A 24,650-nucleotide genomic window follows, 5' to 3' on the forward strand; every position below is an offset into this window, starting at 1 on the left:
AGTCTCCTGTCCTACACATGTCCTAGACAACAAGAAATCGCTTTTAAAAGCTTCATTTTTTTTCCATTTTTATATATACATCTATCTACACAAACACACACACGCCTGTGTATGTATGTCACAATATTAAGCTAACATGCCTAATCCCAGGCAAAAGGCAGCTTCACAAAAGGGAAGTCGAAAACTGTAGGTTTCAGCTCAAAGGGCTCCTTCTTAGCTTTGCTTCTGCACCTCAGCAGGGTCATGCAGCGTTCCACAGGATTTTGTAGAAAAATATTCATGAAAGCTGCCTCGTTTTCCAGTTTACCACCACCACCAAAGAACAGCAAAGTATATAATTCTATCCTGTAACTCACCTCAGCGTTTCCTCAAACATGGCCGTTTTAAGATGTGTGATTTCAACTGCAAAATTCCACAGTGGGGAATTCTGGGAGTTGAAGTCCACACATCTTAATGTTTCCAAGTTTTGAGAAACACTGCCGCTACTTTTACAGTCCCTTTTTTACAGCTACTGCCTTACAAAACTCCTTTGCAGCATTTCAAAAAGCCTCCAAAAAGAGGCCACAATTACAGGCAAGACATGGAAACATTGGTTAAGCTTGGGTGCCTCCATTTTGTCTTGCTTTTTTTTAAAAAAAATATTATGAAGCCAAAACTAGATAGCTGCTATACAAAGAGGCTCGATGCAATTAGGACAGCGTTTAACACACTGAAATGTAATGAAAGGTTCTCTCCTCCTCCACAAAAATATCATTCTTAAAGTAGTTTATATTTATTTGCATATAATTAACAAAAAAGTTGACTAAGCACCGCTAAGGCCTCAGCCACATAGATTTCTAGTAAAGAAAAAACCAACTCTGGATCCAGACGGCGGCATGAAATTTCACCCTGATTAAAAAAAAAAAAAATAAGGCCACGTGTTGCAAGAGCTACAACTGAAAACTGACTTGCGCATCTGGGTCCAAGGCTCAGCGATCACCAAAACAAAAACTACCAAAACAAAAGTACTGGTCTTGAGTGGATCCCACTCAGGAAAAATGTTACATTCAGCTGCCTCTCTGTTACGTTGAGTTGTGAACAGTTCTTTTTTTGTAAACGGGTGAGCTGATTGTAATTTTTGTTATAAATACACAGACGAGTCTCTATATAACAAATCATAACTAGATCCTATTGTGGCTCCCACTTCTGTAAACATTTGGCAATATGTTACAAACACACACACACACACACACACACACATATGTACAGGAAATACATACATGGATTGCTTCCAGCAAACGAATGTGCAAAACATGGCCGCCTCCTAGGGAGGACCAGTGATGAGGTATAATTGTATCTGTGTGTGTTACCCGTAAGCTGGTTCAGGCCTGCTGATCAGGGCTCTCGGTAGCCACAACACCTGCCCTGAATTGGCCTGAGTCTGTGCTTTACCCCCATCCGTCCACTGGCCGAGCAGCATCAGATGGGGGCAAGCAGCATCACATTATGGTGCAATTGCGCTGTTCGCCATAGGAATTGTCCACACGATCAATTTCTTCAATGACCTTTGTGAAGATACCTTGAGTCATCTGCAGGGAAGAAAGATGGCGTGGGAGTCACTCCAAGAGAAAAGTTTACAACTGTGTTTAAGTAGCAGCAGCAGAGAACTTTTGATTTGTATCTTGCCTTTATTGTTAATAACTTAAGGTGACGAACATATCCAGCATACCTCCCTCCTCCCGTCTCTGGAGATTCTGTCATCCAGGTCATGGTTGTCCCCAAAGGTGCTTTTTTCAACAAGCCACTGGTCTTTGAAGACCTTCCGCTTCTCATCTAAGAAGCATCTTTGGTTTTGACTGGATGGTGGGGAATGGAAGGATTTATGCTCCTTGCAGGCAGCTGGTTATTTGCATTCTTTTAGAGAGTCTTTGAGGCTATCAGTGTCCTCAAGTATGGACCCTTCTTGAAACTCTTGAATGGACTGTGTTGTGGACTGGAGATAGATGCTGTTGTATTCCTCCCCCTCTGTTGAGAGAGGGTGGTTCAGTTTTGACGTAGATGATGGACTCTTTGACCCCTCTTTCAAACCAGTGGTCCTCTCTCTGTCCAAAATGTAAAATTTGCTGCCTTCAAAAGAGTGGCCTTTGTCTTTTAAATGCAGATGGACCGCCAAATCTTGTCCTGATGGGTTTGTTCTCATCTGCTATGCCATGCATTTATCAAACGGCCCACTCCAAACAAGAAAGTCCAGTTGCCTCTTGAAAAAAAGCATCTTTGGGACTGTTTTCCCCACAACCACCACTCTTTGGGGCAAGTTGGGTTGAGAGAGGGTGACTGGCCCAAAGTCACCCAACCGGCTTTCAAGGCTAAATCAGGATTAGAGCTCACCATCTCCTGGTTTCTAGCCTGGTACCTTACCCACAATACTCATAACATTACTGACCCCTTGTCACATTGACTGGTTCTCCATTACTATACTATTTCGGTGGAAAGAGTAAGTTTTCCTCCTATGTTGAGGAGACAAATGAAGACTCCTTTCTCCATTAGAGGGCGTTTGATTGGTAAAACAATTACTAAGAAATATAATAAAAATAACAAGGTTATCTGCTTATACAATATTTGGATGTTGGGATAAAGAAGACTTTTACCTACTCTTTTCTTCAAAGTGGAATTCAGCCCCTGCAGTCATTCAGTTCAAAATTAAACTTGAGAAAAATCCTTAGTCTGTTGCAGAAAGCACAATGGATTTACACGGGCGTTTGAAGTGGCCTTTTTCTGGCTTCTAGATCTTATACCTCCCCATTTTTAAAAGTCATACCTGGTTTTCTTTTGCTGAGGATTCCAAGAACACAGCACCCCATGAATCAGCAAGTTTCCGGCCTTCATCTGTCTTTACCTGACGACTAAAAATAAAGGGAGTAATTAAAAAACAAAACAAAACCTCACCAGCACTGTCATATTGCAGTCAATTTTTGGGGTCCCCCCCCCATTTATCAAACTTGTAATATGACCAACTTGCCAAAGACAAGTCTATAACTAGACATATATATTATAATAATAGCAGTTAGATTATAATCTAGTATACGGTATATGTAGGAAAATTGCACATGTACAATAATTGTCTTTAGTCTCATTGCAGTAGATTTATTTCGTATTTTCTATTAATATCCGTCCCCCCCAGTGTACAGTTCTGTTGGCGATGTGACCCTGAAAGTGTCTTCAAACAATGATGGGACTGTCTCCTGCCCCACGTATCCCAGCGACTGGTTAGATCCCAAAGAGTCAGCCTTCTCCAGGTCCCATCAGTCAAGCAATGTGGCCTGGCAGGGCCTTCTCTGTGGCAGCTCCAGTCTTTTGGAACCAACTCCTCTGGAAATTTGCACTGCCCCCACTTTTCCGGCCTTTCAAAAGGTTTTAAAAACACACCTTTGCCGACAGGCCTGGGGCCGTTGAATGCTGACATTCTGCTACAGCCTATAGGACAATTGGGACTGGGATGAGTTAGGATGGTTTAAATGTGGGGTATTTAAGATGTGGGTTTTATGGTTGGGATTTATAATTTTTGTATCGATTTTATCCTGTAAGCCGCCCTGAGTCTACTGGAGAAGGGCAGCCTAGAAATTTGATAAAATAAATAAATCAATTTGATAAAATAAACGTTGGCTCCCTTGGCTAGGAAACGGAAATGAGCACTACCCCCTAGAGTGGGACATGACTGAGCAGGGGAAACCTTTACTTTTACCTTTATGGTTACCTGATATTGTTAGTTAAAATTTAATTAAAAAGAATCACTGCATAAAGATCACAACAGATTAACACTACAGCAGGACTCACCTACACTATTTTCTACTCAGCAAAAGGGAGTTTGTAAACACCCAAATCCTATTCTTTCACCCAATGCTAATTTTCAAAAATCTTACATCCATTGTTCAAAACAATGCAGAGATAATGATTGTGGTGATTTATGGTAGATACGAAGCCACTAAATACAATAATAGATTGTTAACAGAGGGCTTTCAAGTTTAACTTTGCTATTGGTTCACCTGTTAACCAGTATACAGTAGTCCCTCGTAGTCCCTCACCTATCACTGGTGTTACGTTCCAGACCTGGCCGCGATAGGTGAAATCCGCGATGGGGAATTTATCGACTGGTAGTACTTATTTAAGTATTTATATTGTAATTGTTTGGTAAGTTTTCATTGTTTTAAGTGTTTATAAACCCTTCCCACACAGTATTTATTTTAGATACAGTATTTAAATACAGTATTTACAATTTTAGATATTTTTTTTTTGAAAAATCTGCCGATTGAGTTCCGCGGGCTGTTTAAATCTGCCGATCGACTTCCTCAGAAACCCGCGAACCAGCGAAGATCCGCGAATGGTTTTTCTCATTAATATTTCTTGAACACCCGCGATGAAGTGAAGCCGCAGTAGGTGAAGCGCGGTATAGCGAGGGACTACTGTATTTTTATACATAGTAGACGATGACAAGTCAAATTGGTTGCAAATAAATGGTAGAAGTTTATACATTTTGGGCCTTGCTTCCCAAAGGATGGGGGGAACTAATATTATTGAAATATACAGTATTTATCAGTATTCTACTAAAGTGGATAATATACATATCTGTGTGTATCAGCCTTTCTTTATTAATGCATATTTTCCTTTTTAATATTTTGACTATTTTTGTTTTATTTTTGTGAAATTAATTTTTTTTAGAGTTTGTACTTTACATGAAGTCTCTGAATAATTTTTTTTTAATGTATCTAATTTTTTTTCTCTAGAGACAAGACTTGATGTAGATAAACATTTCAGAAACACAAAGCCCTATCCCTAAAGCACAATCCGTCAGAGTTTATTGTTATTTACAAAAGGGGCCAATTAAGATAAAAATTCTTGTTTGGAATGGCAGGAATGCAGAGGCAGCCACTGGTACATACAGTGTGCTATTCATAAAAGCAGAGAGAAAACGTTTCTGCCCAGGAATGTCAGTCGAAAGAAAGTATGTGAAAACTAATTTGAGAAAAAGATTTCAGGATTATAAGGAAATCAAAGCACATCCTGAGAGGAGGCAGTGACAACCTTTGTTCTAAGCTTGCTTTAAAAAAATGCCAGGAGAGATTAGAATTTTTGGTGGGGGAATGTAAGAAGGAAGCTCCTTTAGGAACAAGTAATTAAAACTAAACTACCACCACCACCCCGTTCTTGTGCATTGCAATTAATTTGCAAACGTGCTCCATAACTTTCAAAATTCTTCCAGCCAGAAAGGCTGCCTGCTCTGATTCTAAAATCCAGACACCTTTATAGAAAGAAAAATGACTTTTAAACAGATTGAAACTACCTCTGTTCTTATTCCTCAGCTATCATTTCTTAATTAATAGACAAAAGTTCTTACCTTTCTAATGACAGATCAGCTTTATTGCCAACAAGCACTACAGGCATCCTGCCAAAGGAAAGAGGAACATTTATAAAAATTGCTTCTTGTAATGCTCAACAGAGAATAGGCGTTGATTGCTTACCTGAACGCCTCTTCTCGTACGGTGAGTGGGTACAGCAGTCACGTGGGTTGCTCCTGTCCAATCCGTTGGAACTGAGCCTAGTATTAAAAAAGACTGCTGGATCCGCCCCTTCCCCAGAATTCGCGAATCCGTAGACTAGGCTCAGTAGTGAAGCTCTTTAATGTTCAACTCTCATGTGTTATAAGAAATTAGAATAGAAGGTAAAGAAGACCACACAAAGGGAGGGAAGTGACTGCTGTACCCACTCACCGTACGAGAAGAGGCGTTCAGGTAAGCAATCAACGCCTATTCTCCGTACTGAAGGAGTGGGTCCAGCAGTCACGTGGGACATACCCAAGAGATAGGTCCCTAGGGTGGGAGTACATTGCTATCGTGAGAGATAACGGATTGGAGTACTCTTCTGCCGAAGGCAGCGTCCGCTGATGCGTACGAATCGATTTTGTAGTGCTTTATGAAGGAATTTGGCGAGGCCCAAGTGGCTGGTTTGCAGACTTCTTCCAACGGAGCCTGAGTCGCCCAAGCGGCAGATGTGGCAGCACTTCTGGTGGAATGCGCTGTAATATTCCTTGGAATGGAGAGGGAAGCTGTCTCGTAGACCTTAGAGATGGTCCCTCTGATCCAACGACCTATTACTGTAGAAGACACTCTGGATCCCAAGGATCTGGGATGGTAGGCTATGAAGAGTGCTTCAGACCTCCGGATGGATCTTGTGCGTTGGATATAAACCTTTAGCGCTCTAGTGAGATCCAAAGTGTGCCATCTAGTTGCCAGGGGATGCTCTCGTTGGAGGCAGAAGGAAGGTAAGACGATATCCTGAGATCTGTGGAACATGGAACTGACCTTTGGTAGAAAGGTGGGGTCCAGTCGCAGAACCACCTTGTCCTGGTGAAACTGACAGAGGTCCTGTCTGATAGAAAGGGCTGCCAACTCAGATATGCGTCGGGCGGATGTAATCGCCACCAGGAATGCTACCTTGAAGGATAGGTACCTGAGGGACGCAGAGTTCAGGGGTTCGTAAGGTGCCTGAGTAAGAGAGTGGAGAACCCGTGGCAAGTCCCAGGTAGGATATCTGTGGATTTTAGAAGGCCTGAGGTTGGCCACTCCTCTTAAAAATTCTTGGATTTCTGGAAAGGAGCGGAGGGGCTGCCTGCGAGGCCCCGCCAAGACGGAAGAAATGGCGGCCAGGTGTCGGCGGATAGAGAGGCCTTGGTGGAAACCCTTCATGAGGAAGGCGATTATCCTGTGGATGGGAAGACACAGGGGGGATAAGCCCTCCTGCGAGCACCACTGATGGAATTTGGACCAAGTATGGTCGTAGATCCGGTTGGTAGACCCTCTTCTAGACTTCAGGATGATTTCCACTGTGTCCGGGTCATACCCTTGCAGGTCTAAGTCCCTCCGGATAATAGCCAGGCGGTGAGTTGGAACCACTCTGGATCCGGATGGAAGGAGGCCCCCTGTCGCAACATATCCTCCGAAACGGGGAGTCGCCAGGGGTCCTGGACGGACAGTTGTTGGAGGTCCGCGAACCAGGGCCTGCGAGGCCAGTGAGGGGCAATCAGAATTACTCGGGCCTTCTCTAGGAGGATTTTGTTGATCACGTCTGGCAGAATTGGAATTGGAGGGAAGGCATACAATAGACCTGGAGGCCAAGGACTGCTGAGAGCATTGATTGCCTCTGCTCCCGGAGACGGGAACCTGGAGATGAAGCGAGGGAGCTGGGCATTGGCTTTGGTCGCAAATAGATCCAACACTGGATGGCCGAACCTGAGGCAGATTTGGTGGAACAGTGACTGATGGAGATTCCACTCGCCTGGATCTATGGTCGCTCGCGAGAGCCAGTCCACTTGGACGTTGAGGCTCCCCGAGATGTGATCGGCTAGAAGCGACTGGAGATTCTTCTCTGCCCAAAGGCCTAACTTCAGGGCCTCCCTCATGAGGGCCTTGGATCTTGTGCCTCCCTGTCTGCAAATATGGCTTTTGGTGGCTATATTGTCGGTGAGAATCAGCACATGCTGGTTGGAGATGTGAGATTGGAATTGTTTTAGAGCTAGAGACACGGCTCTTAATTCTAGCCAATTGATGGGCCTGGAAGCCTCCTCCGGTGACCATGTGCCCTGAGCTAAAAGACCTTGGGCGTGGGCTCCCCAGCCCGAGAGGCTGGCATCTGTGGTGACTACAAACTGGTCGGGGCACCGGAAGGGAGATCACTTGTCTAGGGCTGGAGAAGTCCACCACTTGAGGGATCTGCGAACCGTCGGTGGGATGGTGATGCGACGATTCGAGTTGCTGTGGCCCGATCTCTGGAATGGTAAAAGAAGCCACTGTAGTTCCCTGGCGTGAAGACGGGCCCAGGGGACAATACCAATACATGACACCATTTTACCCAAAAGGGAAGATAGGGTGGCAATGGAGGCAGATTGCTGGGGCAGGATGCGAGCAATGAGATCCAAAATGCTGCGTTTTCTCTCAGTGGAGAGGAAAACCTGGGATATCTCAGAATTAATGATAGTTCCCAGATGCAGAATGGAAGTGGATGGATCAAGGTGGCTCTTTTTAAGATTTATGGAGAAACCATGATTCTGTAGAACCGACATGGTAAAAGAGAGGTCTGCAGCCACACCAGTTCTGGAATTTCCATGAATTAAAATGTCATCTAAATAACATAAAATATGAATGGGAGAGGCCCGGATATGAGCCGCCAAGGATCCCAAGAGTTTAGTGAAAACTCTGGGAGCTGAGGAGAGCCCAAATGGCATAGCCCTATACTGAAAGTGCCTGCCTTGAAAGGCAAAGCGCAGAAATTTCCTATGGACCTTGGCAATGGGGATATGGAGGTAGGCCTCCGTGAGATCCAGAGACACCATAAAGTCTCCCCGATGTAGAGCTGCTAAAATGGAAGATAAGGAATGCATTTTGAATTTCCTATATTTTATGAACCGGTTCAATTTCTTTAGGTCTAAGATGGCTCTCCAGCCTCCAGAGGTCTTAGGGACCATGAAGAGGATGGAATAGAAGCCTAAACCTCTCTGGATAGAGGGGACCGGTTGAATAGCTCTAATAGTCAACAAATGAGAAATAGCCTCCTCCATTCGGATACGAGATGGAGGGGAACTGGGAGAAGGACAAGAAATAAAACGGTTAGGGGGAGGAGAAATGAACTCTAACCTTAGGCCCCTTTCCACAGTGTCAATGACCCAGGGGTCCTTACAAGAACGGTGCCAGGCGGAAGAGAACCAGGCTAGGCGACCGCCTATGGGAAAGGAGGAAAACTTACCATCTGGCTCTTTTGGAAGCCCTGGTAGAAGAGGATCCTCTCTGATAACGGGAACCTCTGCCCCTGGTGGTTCTAGATTGGGATCGAAACCGAGGGGAATACTGACCTGGACTCCTTTGAAATGCGAAGCCCTGATCCTGTTGACGCCCTGTGCGCCGAAAGGGCTGCGGTTTAGGGGCCTTCTTGGTGGTAGGTCCCAAGACCTTTTTCTTGTCTGTGGTCTCTGTAAGGAGAGGGTCCAGAAGGTCTCCGAAGAGGAGGTTACGTTTCAGCGGACCCATGGCTAACTGCCACTTCTGTCTTACTCCCGCCTGCCAAGGGCGGAGCCATAGAAGTCTTCTGGCCGTTGTGGAGGCTGCTACTGACCTGGCTGCAAATCTGGAAGATTGGAGGGTAGCATCTGCTACATATTGGGCAGCTGCGAAGATTTTGTTGAAATCCTGTTGGCCCCGTAAGTCATCTGGAGGCAGGTGTGGTTGGAGCTGACGAAGCCACAAGAGCATAGCTCTGGAAAAGAAGGATGCCGCTGCAGCACTCTTAATGGCCCATGAGTCTGCAAGGAGACTCCTTTTGAGCATTTGCTCAAGTCGTTTGTCCTCTGGCCGGAGGACCTCCTCTGCTTCGCCAGGCATGGCGGCAGTCGAGTGGAGTGTCTTCACTGGTTCATCTGGCCTGGGACATGTTAGGAGTTCCTCATAGGAGGGGGAGAGCTTGTAGAGCTTCTTGTCCTTGGGAGTGGGAGTGAAGCCAGCGGTTGGGTGGTCCCACTGTTTAAGCAAGGCATCCTTAAACAACTTGGGCATAGGAATTACCTCATTGTCTTCCTGTTCTTCCATGAAATAAGGAAGATTTTCCTCCGGGGGGTCTGAGGAAGAAGTAGCCTGTTTTTCTTGCCCGGCTAGCCCCGTGGATACTCTAGCTTTAAGCAGGAGAGATTTGAAAAGCTGCGAAGGAAAGATAGCAGCTGGGGCTGGAATCTTAATCTGAGATTCCTCATCTTCCGACAGACGCTGAAAGGGGTCATCATCCTCTTCTGCATCCACGTCCTCATCTTCTTCCTGAGAGGAGTCAGAGACCTCCATGACTGGGGCTCTGTAGGAAGGAGAAGAACTCACGGGACGGGAGGAGCGTGGAGGGGGATGAGACAGAGAAGGCACATTGAAAGATGAGAGTTTAGCGTCAATGGTGTTAGTCAGAATAGTCAAGATAGACTGAAACTCCGGTGGCAAGGAAGAAATATCAGCCGGAAAAGCCGGAGGATCCCTGAGGGCTTGAGCAGGTTCTGGCTGGGGGGAATCCTCGGTAATATCTGGCTCCTCTGGACCTAAACCCCATAGGTTAGGTTGGGGTGGATTTAGGTTTGGCTCATCCAGGGATAGCACAGGAACCCCAGAAAGAGGCAGGTTAGAGGCCTCCGGGGGGGTTGGATTGATATGCACTTGGGCCTGCACCTTAAAACGTTTGGCTGATTTATCATGTATTTTTTGTAGAGCTACGTCCCTTCTCTTCTCAGCCCTGGTGGGCTTGGCTAAGGAATGGGCGCCTGAGGAAGAGGAGGAAGAGGCCTGGGGAACCTCAGTAGAATTACCAGTAGGCCTAACCTCTTTGGGACCTTTGGTAGTGCCTCTCTTGGGAAAGGAAGCCATAGTCTGAACAAATTACAGAAGACGAGGCTTGAGCCAAGAAAATAGGGGGGAGAAGATTTTTTTTTGTGGGATTTCCCAAGAGGATAGGTGACCCTGCTCCTAGGCCCAGGAGCTGCTGCGCCTTAAGGGGCAATCCGGACGGTACCAAGAGTTCTTGTCCCTAAGTGCAGCGTGGCAGGCCTCGCTAACTTAACTTTAAGAAAAACCAAGGCACACTGGTTGGAGGCCACTTCCGTGGAGAATAGGCCCGAGGGAACTCAAAGCGACGACTCCAGGGTCAGGCGGCGGGCTGGAAGCACTAATGGCCGACCTCTTAGGGCAAAACCGAAAGTGCAAATTACTGGGCGCGAGAGCCTTGGCGCCAAAATAACCGCTCCATTAATTGCAATCGGAGAAACTAAGCCCGGGAGACAATTCAAGTCCCACACCGCGGGAGGTAAATAGCCCTTAATTATTTTGGTTAAATAAATCAAGCTTGCCCCCGGCAGGACCTCCAAGGCCGTAAATACCAGACCGGCCGCGGCTACAGCACGGAGGGAAAAACCGCTAATGGCTGAGCCGCTAACTTCTCCCCCAACTCAAAGCCCTGTAGGGCTGAGTAAAATCCACTGCCGGCAAGCTAAATAATGGAAAATTCTTACTGTTCTTAGGAAGAGAGATCGAAGGGAAGGTGTTTTATCGAGAGGAACGAGCATTCACACACATCCGAGGATGCGAACTGAGCGAATTCTGGGGAAGGGGCGGATCCAGCAGTCTTTTTTAATACTAGGCTCAGTTCCAACGGATTGGACAGGAGCAACCCACGTGACTGCTGGACCCACTCCTTCAGTACGGAGAAGTCATCCCACACCAATCACAACTTCCATAGTCCTACCCAAGGGGGAAGCTTACTTGTAACTTAATGCATCAATTCTGCCTATGGCTGGGATAGTTCTGAATTTTTGGTTGTGGGTAGACCTTTTCCTTGCATGAAGCTGCAAAATTGAAGATATAGGTAGTCCTTGGCTTACTACCACAATTGGGGTCCAAATTTCTGTTGCTAACCAAGGCTGTTGTTAAATGAGTTGCGCCAGATTTTGCTATTAATATTTTTTGCTGCAGTGGTTAAATGGATCACTCCAATTGTTAAAAGTTTTTTTATTTTTTGTAAAGCTAAAAAGTGTCATCATTTAGAGGTAGCTTATAGTACTAATGTTGTTCAGTCTGGAATCTATTTCTGGGAGAGAATTTGGAGTACGCTAGTTAACATTTCCCAGTGTTTGAACATGCTTGAACATCTTGCCTTAACAATTGCATTTCTTCCTGACCTGCCATGTTAAGCTTTACCTTGTCTTCCCTCTGCTTTCGTGCAACTTGCTGTGCAGGGACTTTACCACCTGAAAACTGGGAAAGGCAAGAAAGATTAGAAGAGGTTTTTTTATATCTTTAGCGTGAGCCAAGGATTGCTAGAAAACATTTTAAAACATTATCCCCAAATGCTCCTTATAGAAGCATTAACCCAGAAAAATAATAGTGTGTTCCTCAATGCTTTTGATTAGAAAGATAACAAAAGTAGATGCTGAACAAACATTTCAGGTTTAGGTGACTAAAACACAGGACAGAATAGAATATATGAAGACAGTATTCTAGTTTGATAAACTTGAAAGAGACTAATAAGGCCATTGTTCCTTTTCTGTGGTCTTGCAAATACAGTTGGTCTTCAACTTATGACAACTGGGCCCAAAATTCCCGTTGCTAACAAAGATAGCTGTTAAATGGGCTTGCCAGATTTGTTAAGTTAGTAACATGGTTGTTGAATGCATTTGGCTTCACCCATCGAGGAATAAGGCCCCCCTTGTTTGTCAGAAGGTTGCAAAGGATGATTACATGACTGTGGGACACTACAACAAACATAACCAAGAACGCAAATTTTGATCACCTGACTATGGGTGAAAAACGGTTGTAAATCACTTTTTTAGTGCTCTTGTAATTTTGAAGAATCACTAAACCAATGGTTATAAGGTCCTAAGCATAAAACATATCAGGAAAGACTTAATGAACTCAATCTGTATAGTCTGGAGGACAGAAGGAAAAGGGGGGGGGGAGACATGATTGAAACATTTAAATATGTTAAAGGGTTAAATAAGGTCCAGGAGGGAAGTGTTTTTAATAGGAAAGTGAACACAAGAACAAGGGGACACAATCTGAAGTTAGTTGGGGGAAAGATCAAAAGCAACGTGAGAAAATATTATTTCACTGAAAGAGTAGTAGATCCTTGGAACAAACTTCCAACAGACGTGGTTGGTAAATCCACAGTAACTGAATTTAAACATGCCTGGGATAAACATATATCCATTGTAAGATAAAATACAGGAAATAGTATAAGGGCAGACTAGATGGACCATGAGGTCTTTTTCTGCCGTCAGTCTTCTATGTTTCTATAGGTCAAGGACTATCTGTATTAAGGAAAGGACTTCACTGTTTCAAGACCATTCATACCATTCCCTTCTTTTCATCAGGACCTCATGGTCCAACTGCCTCGTCATCCAGGCTCTATCTCTGCCCTCTTACCTTCTGAGAGATGTGACAGAATAGACCAGCACGTAGCCATGGATGCCAATGATAAACGAGTGAGGCAAGATAGTGTATTCATCCTGGACAAAAAGAAAAAATACAAGAAGAAAAGTCTCTATCAGTCCATGACAGGGCCCACAATCCCTGTTAGGAATTGGGGCACACAGCTATAAGCGAACAGCAGGCAAGGAAGCAAAACCGAAACCAACCCCCTCCTTCCCGGTGCAAGGAAAAATTGTCTTCCACAAAACTTGTCTCTAGTGTCAAAAAACCTGGGTACCGCTGCTCTAGGAGATTGGTGAAAGATACCAATGAGGGGTGATTTTTAATTCAGGAACAGATCATTTCTAATGCCGAGTGCATATATGCCTTTTTTGAATAGGTAGTTTATGAAAGCGGTATTTTAAGTCAGCGGGTACTGAAGCTCTGAGTTTGACACTGAAGGGCAGAGGTCTTCACACCTGGCAACTTTAAGACTTGTGGACTTCAACTCCAAGAATTCTCTAGTCAGCATAACTGGCTGGAGAATTCTGGGAGTTGAAATCCACAAGTCTTAAAGTTGCCAAGTTTGGGGACCCCTGCTCAAGGGACATTAGCGAAGTTCAGATTGATGAATCCTTGAGACATCATCCACCAACCCAACTACAACTCCCAAGCCAGCACATTAAGATGCAAGCCATTTATCTCTTATGACAGGTGATGAGCAGGGAAGGCCATACTCCTAATTTGTACATGAAATGATGGGAAGGGAGAGAGAAATTACCTGCCCTGCAGTATCCACAAGCTGCAAGTTGAATTCATCTTTTCCCACCATCATCATTTTGTTGTAAGCTTAAAACAAAAGAAAAAGAATAAAGATGATACTGATGTTACTTGAGCCTCTCGGATCCCTTCCTAAAATCCAGCAACAACCTGCGTTTCTCTGCACTTGAGTCATTTTGATTTTGTTGTCTGTTTTTCTTTCAGTCGGAGCCAGCCTTGGCCTCGAACTACAGGTAGTCCTTGACTTATGACCAGTTGTTTAGCAATCTGGGGGCTTCTTGGTGTTCTCTGAGCTTGGTGGTTTTCTCTGAGATGTTTCATTACCAAACTAGGTAACATCATCAGTGCTAGAAGGGAGTTGTGTTTGTTCCCATTTTTGCCTACTAGCAGTTTGCCCTATCAATGTTGATGGGTGTCCCATTTAATTAAAATTAAGGCGACCTGAGTGACATGCTCAAGAGTTTGGATGAGCTACTGTAATGCAACAGGTATTGCAAACTTAGGTAAACATATTGTTTATAGGAAGCAGAGGAACAAAATTAAAATGGAGTGCTCTATTCAGTGGGGAGGCAGCTAACAGGACTGAAGACTTGCATAAATAATATTTGATTTATGAGAAATTATTGGGCAAATGTATACACGCATTGACTCTTTTAACAATTTATTGCTAAATTAGCTGCCCTCCAGTAAATTAGTTAAACCTTCCCCTTTCCACATTGCCTTAAGCCCCGAGAAACGAAATTAACTATTTCTGCAGACAGAACAACAGATTTATAAGCAAACCTGCTTTCCACCCACCTAAGTTTGTTCTTTGGGTAAAATGGGCGGGAAGGGCAACCCCCTACAAAAACAGGAAAGGACTGGTGTGCAGGGGAAGAGGTTTGTGGCAAAGCAGGAAATGAGTGCAGAGGTACTACTGAAACTTTGTTAATCGAAAGAATACAAATACTCAGATGTTTTAACTCGCTGATTTTAATAAAATTTGAAAAATAGCAGATATGTTCCATACCTATGTAAGTATGTATGTATGTATGTATGTATGTATGTAAATATGTATGTATGTATGCGTGGTTGTGCTAGAGTTCTATATACGTATAACCAGCCTCATACCTTTTTAGTCTCAGCAATCAAATTAGTTCATAATCAGAACTGTGTTTAAATCAACATGTCTGTAATTTTCTGTTTGACTCTGCTCAAAATTGTTTTGATCAGGCAGGAAGAGAGATGGTTTTTCTTTCCTATGTACTGGACTCTAAGAACTTAAACATCTGGAAGATGCAGGGGAATTGGCGGAAGAATAAAAGGATGAGACATGTGCTATTTCTAAGTGATCAGTACCAGGCTGTACTCAACAGATTAGGAGAATTCATTTTGATCTCCTTTTTAAAGCTAATTTGGATCTCTCTTTTGAGGACCTCTTACTTGAGCATACATCGGCTGCCCTAGGCCACTGGGTTCACTCTGCTTACTTCCACGTTAATGGATACTGGCCCTGACAGTAATTCCTGCTTCATGAAATAATGTCTGAATGACTAGACAAAAGCTGCTAACCCTTTACACATCCCATCACGTTCTTCCCCAAGTCTCTCTTCCATAGTCCCAGTCACCTAGAAATCGGTGATCTATACTCCCAACACATCTGGAAGGCATCCAGTTATGGAAAGTTATTTTAATAGTATGAATAACAATTTCTAATTGCAATGGGAATAGTCATGGAATATGATAACAGTTGCCATTACAGTATTTATTATACAGCATTTTGAGATGGTGGAGTATTCTTAAGGGAGATTGGAAAGACCAAAAACAGAAAGAAAAAAAAAAGTGTTCCCATCATTCTTAAACGCTCCAGACGATGTTTTCTGCTTTAACCAAGTCAAAACATCATGAACACATCATCTGCAGAACCTGCAGTTCTGGAAACTTCTATCCTGGGAATTATCAGTGAATTACAAAGCAGAGCAGGAAAATTCCCTGCGATCAGTAGAAAGAAGATGTGGTAAGAATGGGTAGAGGTATAGGTGGCTACAGACTCTGATACTGAAAAGCTTGGATGTATGTAGTATATAGTTTGAATACAAAACCATGGGAAGGCTTCCATTGTGAATTTTGTGTTAAGACATAAACAGAGTTTCTCTTCTTTTTTCTTTTCTCTGGTTCACTACCGCTGGTTTTTCTTTCATCTCCACCCAAATGCATTTTTCCCCTTCCCTTTGCCAAACCACTATATCCCTTCTCTTACCCCATTTCAGGATGTGTTACTTTGTTTACAGTCTCAGCTGGAAGGAGATTCCCATAACCAACTTTATAATTGGGGCATCAATTAAAGAACAAATTATTAATTCACTGTATCTATGCTTATTTTGAATCCTCGCTTATATTTATGGAGAACAGATGCTGGCAGATACAGATATATACCTGCTAATGCATATGTAAGTGTGCTGGAACCATTTACTCAGAGAGGAAATCTTGGGGATTGAATTTAACTGGAGATGACAATACAGTAGTGGGATAAGAAGAAAGGAAAGTGGGGCATAAAGATTATATGTGTATTTCTCCCTGTTTGTTAACTATTTGGGGATCAGGGCCATCTTCTTTTCAAGCAAACACAACGCTAACATGAATATATTTTCTTTACACTTGCCAACACAGCTTTCCTTGGCATTAGTTCCTAAACCAACTTTATTATTGATCAAGCCCTACACCTCTCTCTAACGTATTTTCTTCCGGGTAAGGAAGAGGAGAGACATACTTCTAATAAAAGAACAGCAATAGCACACTTACTGCTTTCCACAGTGGGGTCATAGCATTCCAGAAATTCCCCATCAATGAACTGGTGGGCAAGAGATGTCTTACCTGAAGAGAAAAGATGGCAAAAGAAATCATTGCTGTGGAGATTTACAGGTGATGAAGAATAGAATTTAGAACAATAGAAAACATTTATATGGTCCTGATCACAGCAGTGAAAACTGGTCCATTCAGGGTAACAGGGTAAAACTGCAATTATTAAGATTAACATACCAAAAGGGAGAATTAAATTAAAAAATTGTTTACATTCCATACTAGATTTGAGATTCTGCCAAGAACAGGCTTTTTTTTTTTAAAAAAAAAATCTACTAGAAGTTTGTTCGCGCTGCACCCTACAGCTTTTAAATTTCAAGACTTTCTAGTCCCATTCTTTAAAATCAGAAGTACAGTATAAAGGAGTAAAGACAGGAATAAACACAATTTTACTTATTAAATGCTACAGACTGCCTGCGTCTGATAAAATGGGCTCCAAGAGGGCTGAACTGGTGACCAATCTGGAACTACTGGGATTGTCTAAGTGACAGCAGACTTCTGATTACCATTCTTTAAGCATAATGTGATTCCTACTCCTGGGCCTAAGTTACACTACTGGAATACAATACTTGGGACAACTAATAGGAGTTCTGCAGCCAAACCTCTCAGTTTTTCACATTTCTAAATAAATGTAAACCTTGTGGTTATTTAGCTTATTAAACATGCATGTCACCCATCTCCCAGTTACTCAGGTTGGCTCAGAACAATCAAGCAAATAAAAATTGCAATAAATTTAATCAAAAATAGAGATGTGTATTATAATTGTATCAACCCAACGGAGGTAAGGAATTTATTTGTCCAATGGAAAGCCGTCAATATCACAGTGACTTGAAATTTCATACCATCTATAATGATGTACTTTTTGACCAATAACATACTCCCCTCTAATTTCTTTTAGGAAGCACTTAAACTATCTTTTCATATCATGAATTTGGAATTTCAATTGTGGAAGATTTAAAATCAAAATAAGTAATGAAGGATGTGTTGAACAGTTTTGAGAGCTACTTGGCTACATTTCCAATATTGATTGCTCCTTGGTAATAGATAAGTACCCTACCACAGTATTGCATACCAGTATTGTATTTGAATACAGTGATCCCCCGCTCGTTGCGAGGGTTCCGTTCCAGGACCCCCCGCAACGAGCGGGTTTTCGCGAAGTAGCGCTGCGGAAGTAAAAACACCATCTGCGCATGTGCAGATGGTGTTTTTACTCCCACAGCGCTAGCGAGGAGCCGAAGATTGGGGGCGGGGCGGCTGTTTGCCGCCGGCATGGAGGGCTTCCTAGCAGCCCCCCAAACCCGGGTTGGGGGTCCGGGGGGCGCTGGCTCTCGGCGCTTTCGAGCTGAGTCCGGGAGCGAATTCGCTTCCGGACTCAGCTCAAAAGCGCCGATAGCAAGCGGCAAGGAACGGCTTGTCTCGGCGCTTTCGAGCTGACCGGACTCAGCTCGAAAGCGCCGAGACAAGCCGTTCCTTGCCGCTTGCTCTCGGCGCTTTTGAGCTGAGTCCGGGAGCGAATTCGCTTCCGGACTCAGCTCAAAAGCGCCGATAGCAAGCGGCAAGGAACGGCTTGTCTCGGCGCTTTCGAGCTGACCGGACTCAGCTCGAAAGCGCCGAGACAAGCCGTTCCTTGCCGCTTGCTATCGGCGCTTTTGAGCTGAGTCCGGGAGCGAATTCGCTCCCGGACTCAGCTCAAAAGCGGCGAGAATGAACGGCGTGGGCGGGCGAAGGGCGGGCGGCAGCGAGGAGTTTGCGTGGGTGGTGAGGAAACTCCTCGCTGACGCCAGCAAGAGGGGGAAGACTCAGGGAAGCCGCCCAGCAGCTGATCTCCCGGTTGCCATCTACGCATGCGTGCCCATACACGCATGCGTAGATGGTATTTTGACTTCCGGGTTGAAAAATAGCGAAGTACCCTGTTCGCAATGGTTGGGGACGCAATAAACGGGGGATCACTGTATACCAAGGCAGTCTGTTTGGGTCCCACGTTTGAAAATTAGTTTTGGACACACCATAGGTAAATACAGGTAAGTCAGGTTTATGTAGCATGCTAAATCCAAATTCCAGGTTAATACATACAACTGAATTCACTATATGGTATTGTTTATTAGATTTTTATCAGGCATTTATAAGTAACCTAAGGCAACAAACATTCCTAATACTTCTTTCTTCTCCTATTTTCCCCTCAACAATCCTGCGAGGTGGGTTAAATTGAGAGAATATGGCTGGTCCCAGTCACCCAGCCCACTTTCATGCCTAAAGCAGGACTAAATTTATTATCCTGGCCCCTCTTATCATTGATAGCCCAGTTCACACACGGCCACAGCTAGGATCTGATATTAAAGCACAAACTGCTTAACTTTGCTTTATCTTCAGCTAGCAAATACACCAAACAAAATAGCTCAGACAATTAATTAATGTTTTGCCTAAAAAAGATTATGATGGTGAAGCTCCAAGGTCTGTTCATGCACTGCCATGGATCAGCTTTAAAAAAGAAAACATTAGCAACAAAGGACACATTCATAATTCACAAGTCTTCAGAGGATGAGGAAGAAAGGAAATCCTAATACATTACTTCCTTAGTGCAGTATGCAAGTTCAAGCCCTTCGGATTTGATTTAGAGGTCTGCAGAAGCTATAGGAGCATGGACTTATTTGTGACTCATTAAAGCAGCCTTATCTGTTTGGACAGCCACTAAGGGAATGTTTCCAGGAAAGAACAGTGGAGGTTTTTCTACTCCCATTCATTCCAATGCCTCTCTCCCCAAACAAATCAGAAGCTCTCCATATGCCTAACAGCTGATCACAGTTTCGCTATCTATCACTGTAATTTAGCCAACAGCTTCCAGCTGTAGACACCAAGAGATCATCAGAAGAAGACAAGTATATTTTCAAAGCTTAGTCAAGGCTTAGCCAAGGAACTTTTAGATTCACAACAGCTGAATTTAGAGCGGTTGTTCTTGGCAACCGGTTCCTCTACCATATTAAGCTACTAGGCTCAGATGCACATCTTAGTGTAGAGGCTTCTACAAAATGCAAAGAAATCACAGTATTCAATATCTAGCTAACCATACCAAAATTAGTATGTATATCATAAGCTTTCTTTTAGGATATCAGTGTATTAAATCTTTACATACCACAGCTAGCACGCTGTGCTGTTGCATTTTTTTCAGATGCAATGAAGATTAATGAGGTACCTAGGTTTGAGAATAAGCATAGTAATAATTTAAAAATAATTGAGATTCTTCTCCCCCCCCCCTTAGGTATGAACTTTATTGAATTATTTAAACCCAGATATAGACTACACTGACTTTATTTCACAAAACTATTTTAGGGGTGGGATGGAGGCTATCCTGGGCTCCTGTAGAAACATGACAGACATACAATAATCGATGCATACTTATTTCATCAATCTCTGCTTATACACATATCTAGCAAAAACAATCCCAATGACAGCCTCACTCAGAAAAATAAGGGACAATGTACCATTAAATAACTGCAATTTCAAATATGTTTTCTTTTGCAACAACTCAAAACAGCAGTCCTGATATATACAGTATCTCAATCTCCATTCTGATCTGTTCAAAGAAGGCAAAGATGGTTGATTAAATCAACCAAGTGTATACATTACAGCTGACTATACACATCACTTTTCAACAGGATCCATGTTAAGCATCCATTAGAAACATAGAAACATAGAAGTCTGACGGCAGAAAGAGACCTCATGGTCCATCTAGTCTGCCCTTATACTATTTTCTGTATTTTATCTTAGGATGGATATATGTTTATCCCAGGCACGTTTAAATGCAGTTACTGTGGATTTATCTACCACGTCTGCTGGAAGTTTGTTCCAAGGATCTACTACTCTTTCAGTAAAATAATATTTTCTCATGTTGCTTTTGATCTTTATTTATTTATTATTTGGATTTGTATGCCGCCCCTCTCCGAAGACTAACTAACTTCAGATTGTGTCCCCTTGTTCTTGTGTTCACTTTCCTATTAAAAACACTTCCCTCCTGGACCTTATTTAACCCTTTAATATACAGTATTTAAATGTTTCGATCATGTCCCCCCTTTTCCTTCTGTCCTCCAGACTATACAGATTGAGTTCATTAAGTCTTTCCTGATACGTTTTATGCTTAAGACCTTCCACCATTCTTGTAGCCCGTCTTTGGACCCGTTCAATTTTGTCAATATCTTTTTGTAGGTGAGGTCTCCAGAACTGAACACAGTATTCCAAATGTGGTCTCACCAGCATTCTATATAGCGGGATCATAATCTCCCTCTTCCTGCTTGTTATACCTCTAGCTCAGTGTTTTTCAACCAGTGTGCCGTGGCACAGTAGTGTGCCGCGAGACATGGTCAGGTGTGCCGCGAAAAAGGAAGCTCAGGTTCCAGTCTCGCAACTTTTTGCTGAGAGAGAGAGAGAGTGAGAGAGAGAGAAAGAGTGAGAGAAAGAGAAAGAGAGAGAAAGCAAGTGTCAGAGAGAAAGCAAGCAAAAGAGAGAGAGAGATAAATGAGCAAAAAGGAGAGGAAAAAAGAGAAATGAGAAAATGATTGAGACAGAGAATGAGAGGAAAGAGAGAGAAACAAAAGAGAGAGAGGTGACTCTTGATTTAAAGCATATGATAAAAAGCACCCAAAGAATAAGAGACAAAACCCCCCAGTCCTCACCTGTTTTTTGAAATGGTTCAAGAGTGTGTACACACACACACACACACACAAGGGTGGGGAGGAGACAGGGATGGAAAAAGAGAGGCAAGCTTTTTAGGGTGTCATTTTGGTTGGTGGTGTGCCCCAGGATTTTAAAATGTAAAAAATGTGCCGCGGCTCAAAAAAGGTTGAAAATCACTGCTCTAGCTATTAGGGCAGGAGGGGCAAAAGTCTCCATTCTTTTCAAGCACCTTTTCATACCAGAGGTACCCAGATGAGTCTTTCACATAATCACTTTTAAAAGGGGTGGTGGAGGGTGGGAGAAAGCTGTTGCAAATTTAATCCAAGGAAACAAATTATTTCACTATCCAGACACCCATGAGTAACCTTTGCCCTTCGCTCATTTCCTCCCACTGCACATGGATTAATACACTGCACATGGATTAATAGAAAACATAGCCAGGGCGACTCCTTGCATTTCTCTTCAGGGGAAGAGATCAGATGGGTTGGGAATTGGGTAGGCGCAAATAGCTCCCTGAGGACAAACCAGTAAAGGTCAGGAAATAGCTGCCCACTGCTTACAAGTTTTGCCTACTCATGTGCTGCTAATGCTAAACCTTGGCCCAAAGAGCAGAAAATCTATCTCCAGAGACTGTTTAAAAATAAGTTGTTCATTAATAAGAGCAGCCCGGATGAAAGCATGTGTGCATTGTTCAGTCACATTCCTCCCAATTAATTCCACTAACCCCCCACCCCCACCAAAAAACACCTTATCTAAGGGTTTCTCCAAGAATGCAAAGCAGGGCTTTGTCAATAACCTTTAATACCGCTCCCCCACTTTTTTTTTCCTCAGGCAAATTTCCCCCTTTTTAACAACTGATTCTCCCCAAGGGCGGCAGGAGAGATATAAGCAGAGATATAAATTATCTATATACAAAGTTCAAGTTTGGAGACAGGAAATCCACAAAGCAAGGGAGCATAGTATATATATGGGTGTGTTTGTGTGTGTATATACACACTGCTCAAAAAAATAAAGGGAACACTTAAACAACAGAATATAACTCCAAGTAAATCAAACTTCTGTGAAATCAAACTGTCCACTTGGGAAGCAACACTGATTGACAATCAATTTCACATGCTGTTGTGCAAATGGAATATTCAATGATAATATTTCATTCATTCCGATCTAGGACGTGTTACTTGAGTGTTCTCTTTATTTTTTGGAGCAGTATATATTCCTAAGTCAAAGGGTATCGTTTCATCAAAGAGCTTTGTTGCCTACTTGCCCGGATCTTTCCACCAGTATTAATCCTGGGCAATTTAGAAGAGCCAAGCAATCAGGGTTTTATCCTATCCAGGTTTCAACAACGCCTCCGAACCACCTCTTGGAGATCAAAAGAGCACACGCCCCTATTGTGGCGGCCAAACGATGGATGCTCGGGATATCGACGGTACTTCTTTTATTACTCTCCTCGCAACACACCCACACCCCTACAACACACTCTTTGCAGCTCAACCCAAACAATAAGACCGCTCCAAAGTCGCTGCATCCGGATCCACGCCACAAGATGCGAGGGTCGCCTCCGGCTCAGCATCTTTCGCGACTTCACACGCGAGCAACCCGTTGCTCTCCGCGCCGCCGCCGCCCAACAACCGGGACAACCAAAGGTGGGCATCTCCTCCCCGCCCCCGGCAGTTCTTGGCGCCCGCCCGCCTCCCATCCATCCATCCCTCCCTCCCTTTATTCCCCCTTGGCTGCAGACTCCCGCCCCTCCGTCCGGGCGACCCAGACCGGCGGGCGCGTCGCCCTCCAGACTTGCTGCGCTCAAGGAACGGCCGCCCCTTCGCCTCGCGCCCCCCCCCCCCTCAGCTTTTTTCTTCTCAGCCATCGCTTCGGCGTGGACTTAAAACCCGCCCGCCCGCGCAGCTCCCTTTCTCCACACAGCGCTCACTTTGTTTCCCCACCCGAACTTCCACCAACTCTTCCCCCCCCCCGGTCCACGCCCGAGTCCTGCCGGCCAAGAGAGCAGCCGCCCGGCACCTCTTGCCACGTGGTGGCCGCCCAGGAGGACAACCACCACCCGCCCTCGGTCCCTCCCTCCGGCCGGGCAGAGCACCCACTCACCGACCGAGCGGTATCCCAAAATCACCACCTTTCGGTAGCGCACGAACGGCATCGCCCAGCAGCGGCTCCGAGGCCGACTGAGCCCGGGGAGTGTTGGGGGGGGGGAGAAGAGAAGGGTCGTCGTAGCTAGGAGTAGTAGAGTAGTAGTAGCGGAGAGGAGGGGGTAAAGAAGAGCAAAGGGTGGGTACCGCAAGGCGGGCCGGCCGAGCGATATAAAAAAAAAAAAGAGCCCGCCCGACTTAGAAAGCCCGGGGAGGGGGGGCAGACACGACGCCGCAACTACAAACACCCACGTGACCAAAACACTGGCCTCAGAGCCGCCGCTTCTGATTGGCCCCCGGGGCGGAGCAGCGCGTGCGCCTGGCGGACTTTCTTGGCTTTCCATTCATGAAAAAAAAAAAAAAAAAAAGGCGAGGAGCGGCTCGAGCCGCGTGGCTTCCAAACATACAACCGTGCGTAAAAGCAAGCAAGCGCCCGACCGCTCCCCCCCCCTTCAGGAAAAAGACGGGCGGAGGTTTGCGCTAAACTTAAAAGTCTCGGCTCGGTTCCTTTTCCCGGGCTTCGGTTTACGGCTCCCGCGCGCACGTGTCTTGCTTTTGGGCGTGGACGCCGACGGAACTGAGGTGAAATTTTCAAGCCCGAATTTAAAATGTGTGTGTATATATATATGCGCAGCGGGTCTTTTCTTTCGGCCACGTGCTCGGCTTCTCCCCGATTGTCCTTTCCCTTTTGTGGCTCAGCGCGCCGAATGATAGCGGGTCGAATGTAGAAGCCCATCCGAGGCCAAGGAGTTAATTCTTAAAGCCTAAAAGATGCCAATGGGAGAGGGAAGCGCTGCCTTGAAACCGAAGGCTTTGGGATCACGCCGCCTTAAAAATCGGGTCCCTGGGGGATCGAGCCAGCGCAAGATCAAGAAGTCGGGGAAATGCTTTGAAGCGGGCTCGCCGGTGGTTTTTCAGGAGGGACTCGTAGCTTCTTTTTGCCGACGGTATCCTAAAAATGCAGCCCGCTTCTAAATCTTAGTTAACGAACCATTATTAAACCGGGATGTGGTTTCTTTGTGTTTTTTTTGGCATAGTGCGATGATATGTTGAAGCGGGTCATTGTGGCTACTTCAACAAGCCATCTTTTACTATTCTGGTGTAGCAAAAATAAAATAAAATAATTAACGGTTCCAAGTCTATAGAAGATTCTGCTGTGGGCATTTTGATGCAAAGTTAATTTTTCTTCATTCATAAACAAACCTACGATGTCTGCGTGTTCTCCCCGGTTCAACCCCAAATCTTTACGAGGCTATCTGAATAAGGT

The 24,650-nt window shown here is 44.4% G+C and overlaps 1 protein-coding gene across 1 annotated transcript; it reads right to left on the reverse strand.

The window, feature by feature from the left end:
* Positions 1 to 637: 637 nt before the first annotated feature.
* RHEBL1 (RHEB like 1) lies at positions 638 to 23,635 on the reverse strand. Its single transcript, XM_070740407.1, has 8 exons — positions 23,343 to 23,635; positions 16,515 to 16,586; positions 13,735 to 13,802; positions 12,969 to 13,051; positions 11,745 to 11,801; positions 5,372 to 5,419; positions 2,798 to 2,882; positions 638 to 1,568 (listed from the first exon to the last, which is right to left on the reverse strand). The coding sequence occupies exons 1-8, from the start codon at positions 23,392 to 23,394 to the stop codon at positions 1,479 to 1,481; spliced, it is 555 nt and encodes a 184-aa protein (XP_070596508.1). The 5' UTR covers positions 23,395 to 23,635; the 3' UTR covers positions 638 to 1,478.
* Between the last annotated feature and the right edge of the window lie 1,015 nt (positions 23,636 to 24,650).

Source organism: Erythrolamprus reginae, chromosome 2 (assembly GCF_031021105.1).
Source record: "Erythrolamprus reginae isolate rEryReg1 chromosome 2, rEryReg1.hap1, whole genome shotgun sequence".
Taxonomy (NCBI): Eukaryota; Metazoa; Chordata; class Lepidosauria; order Squamata; family Dipsadidae; genus Erythrolamprus; species Erythrolamprus reginae.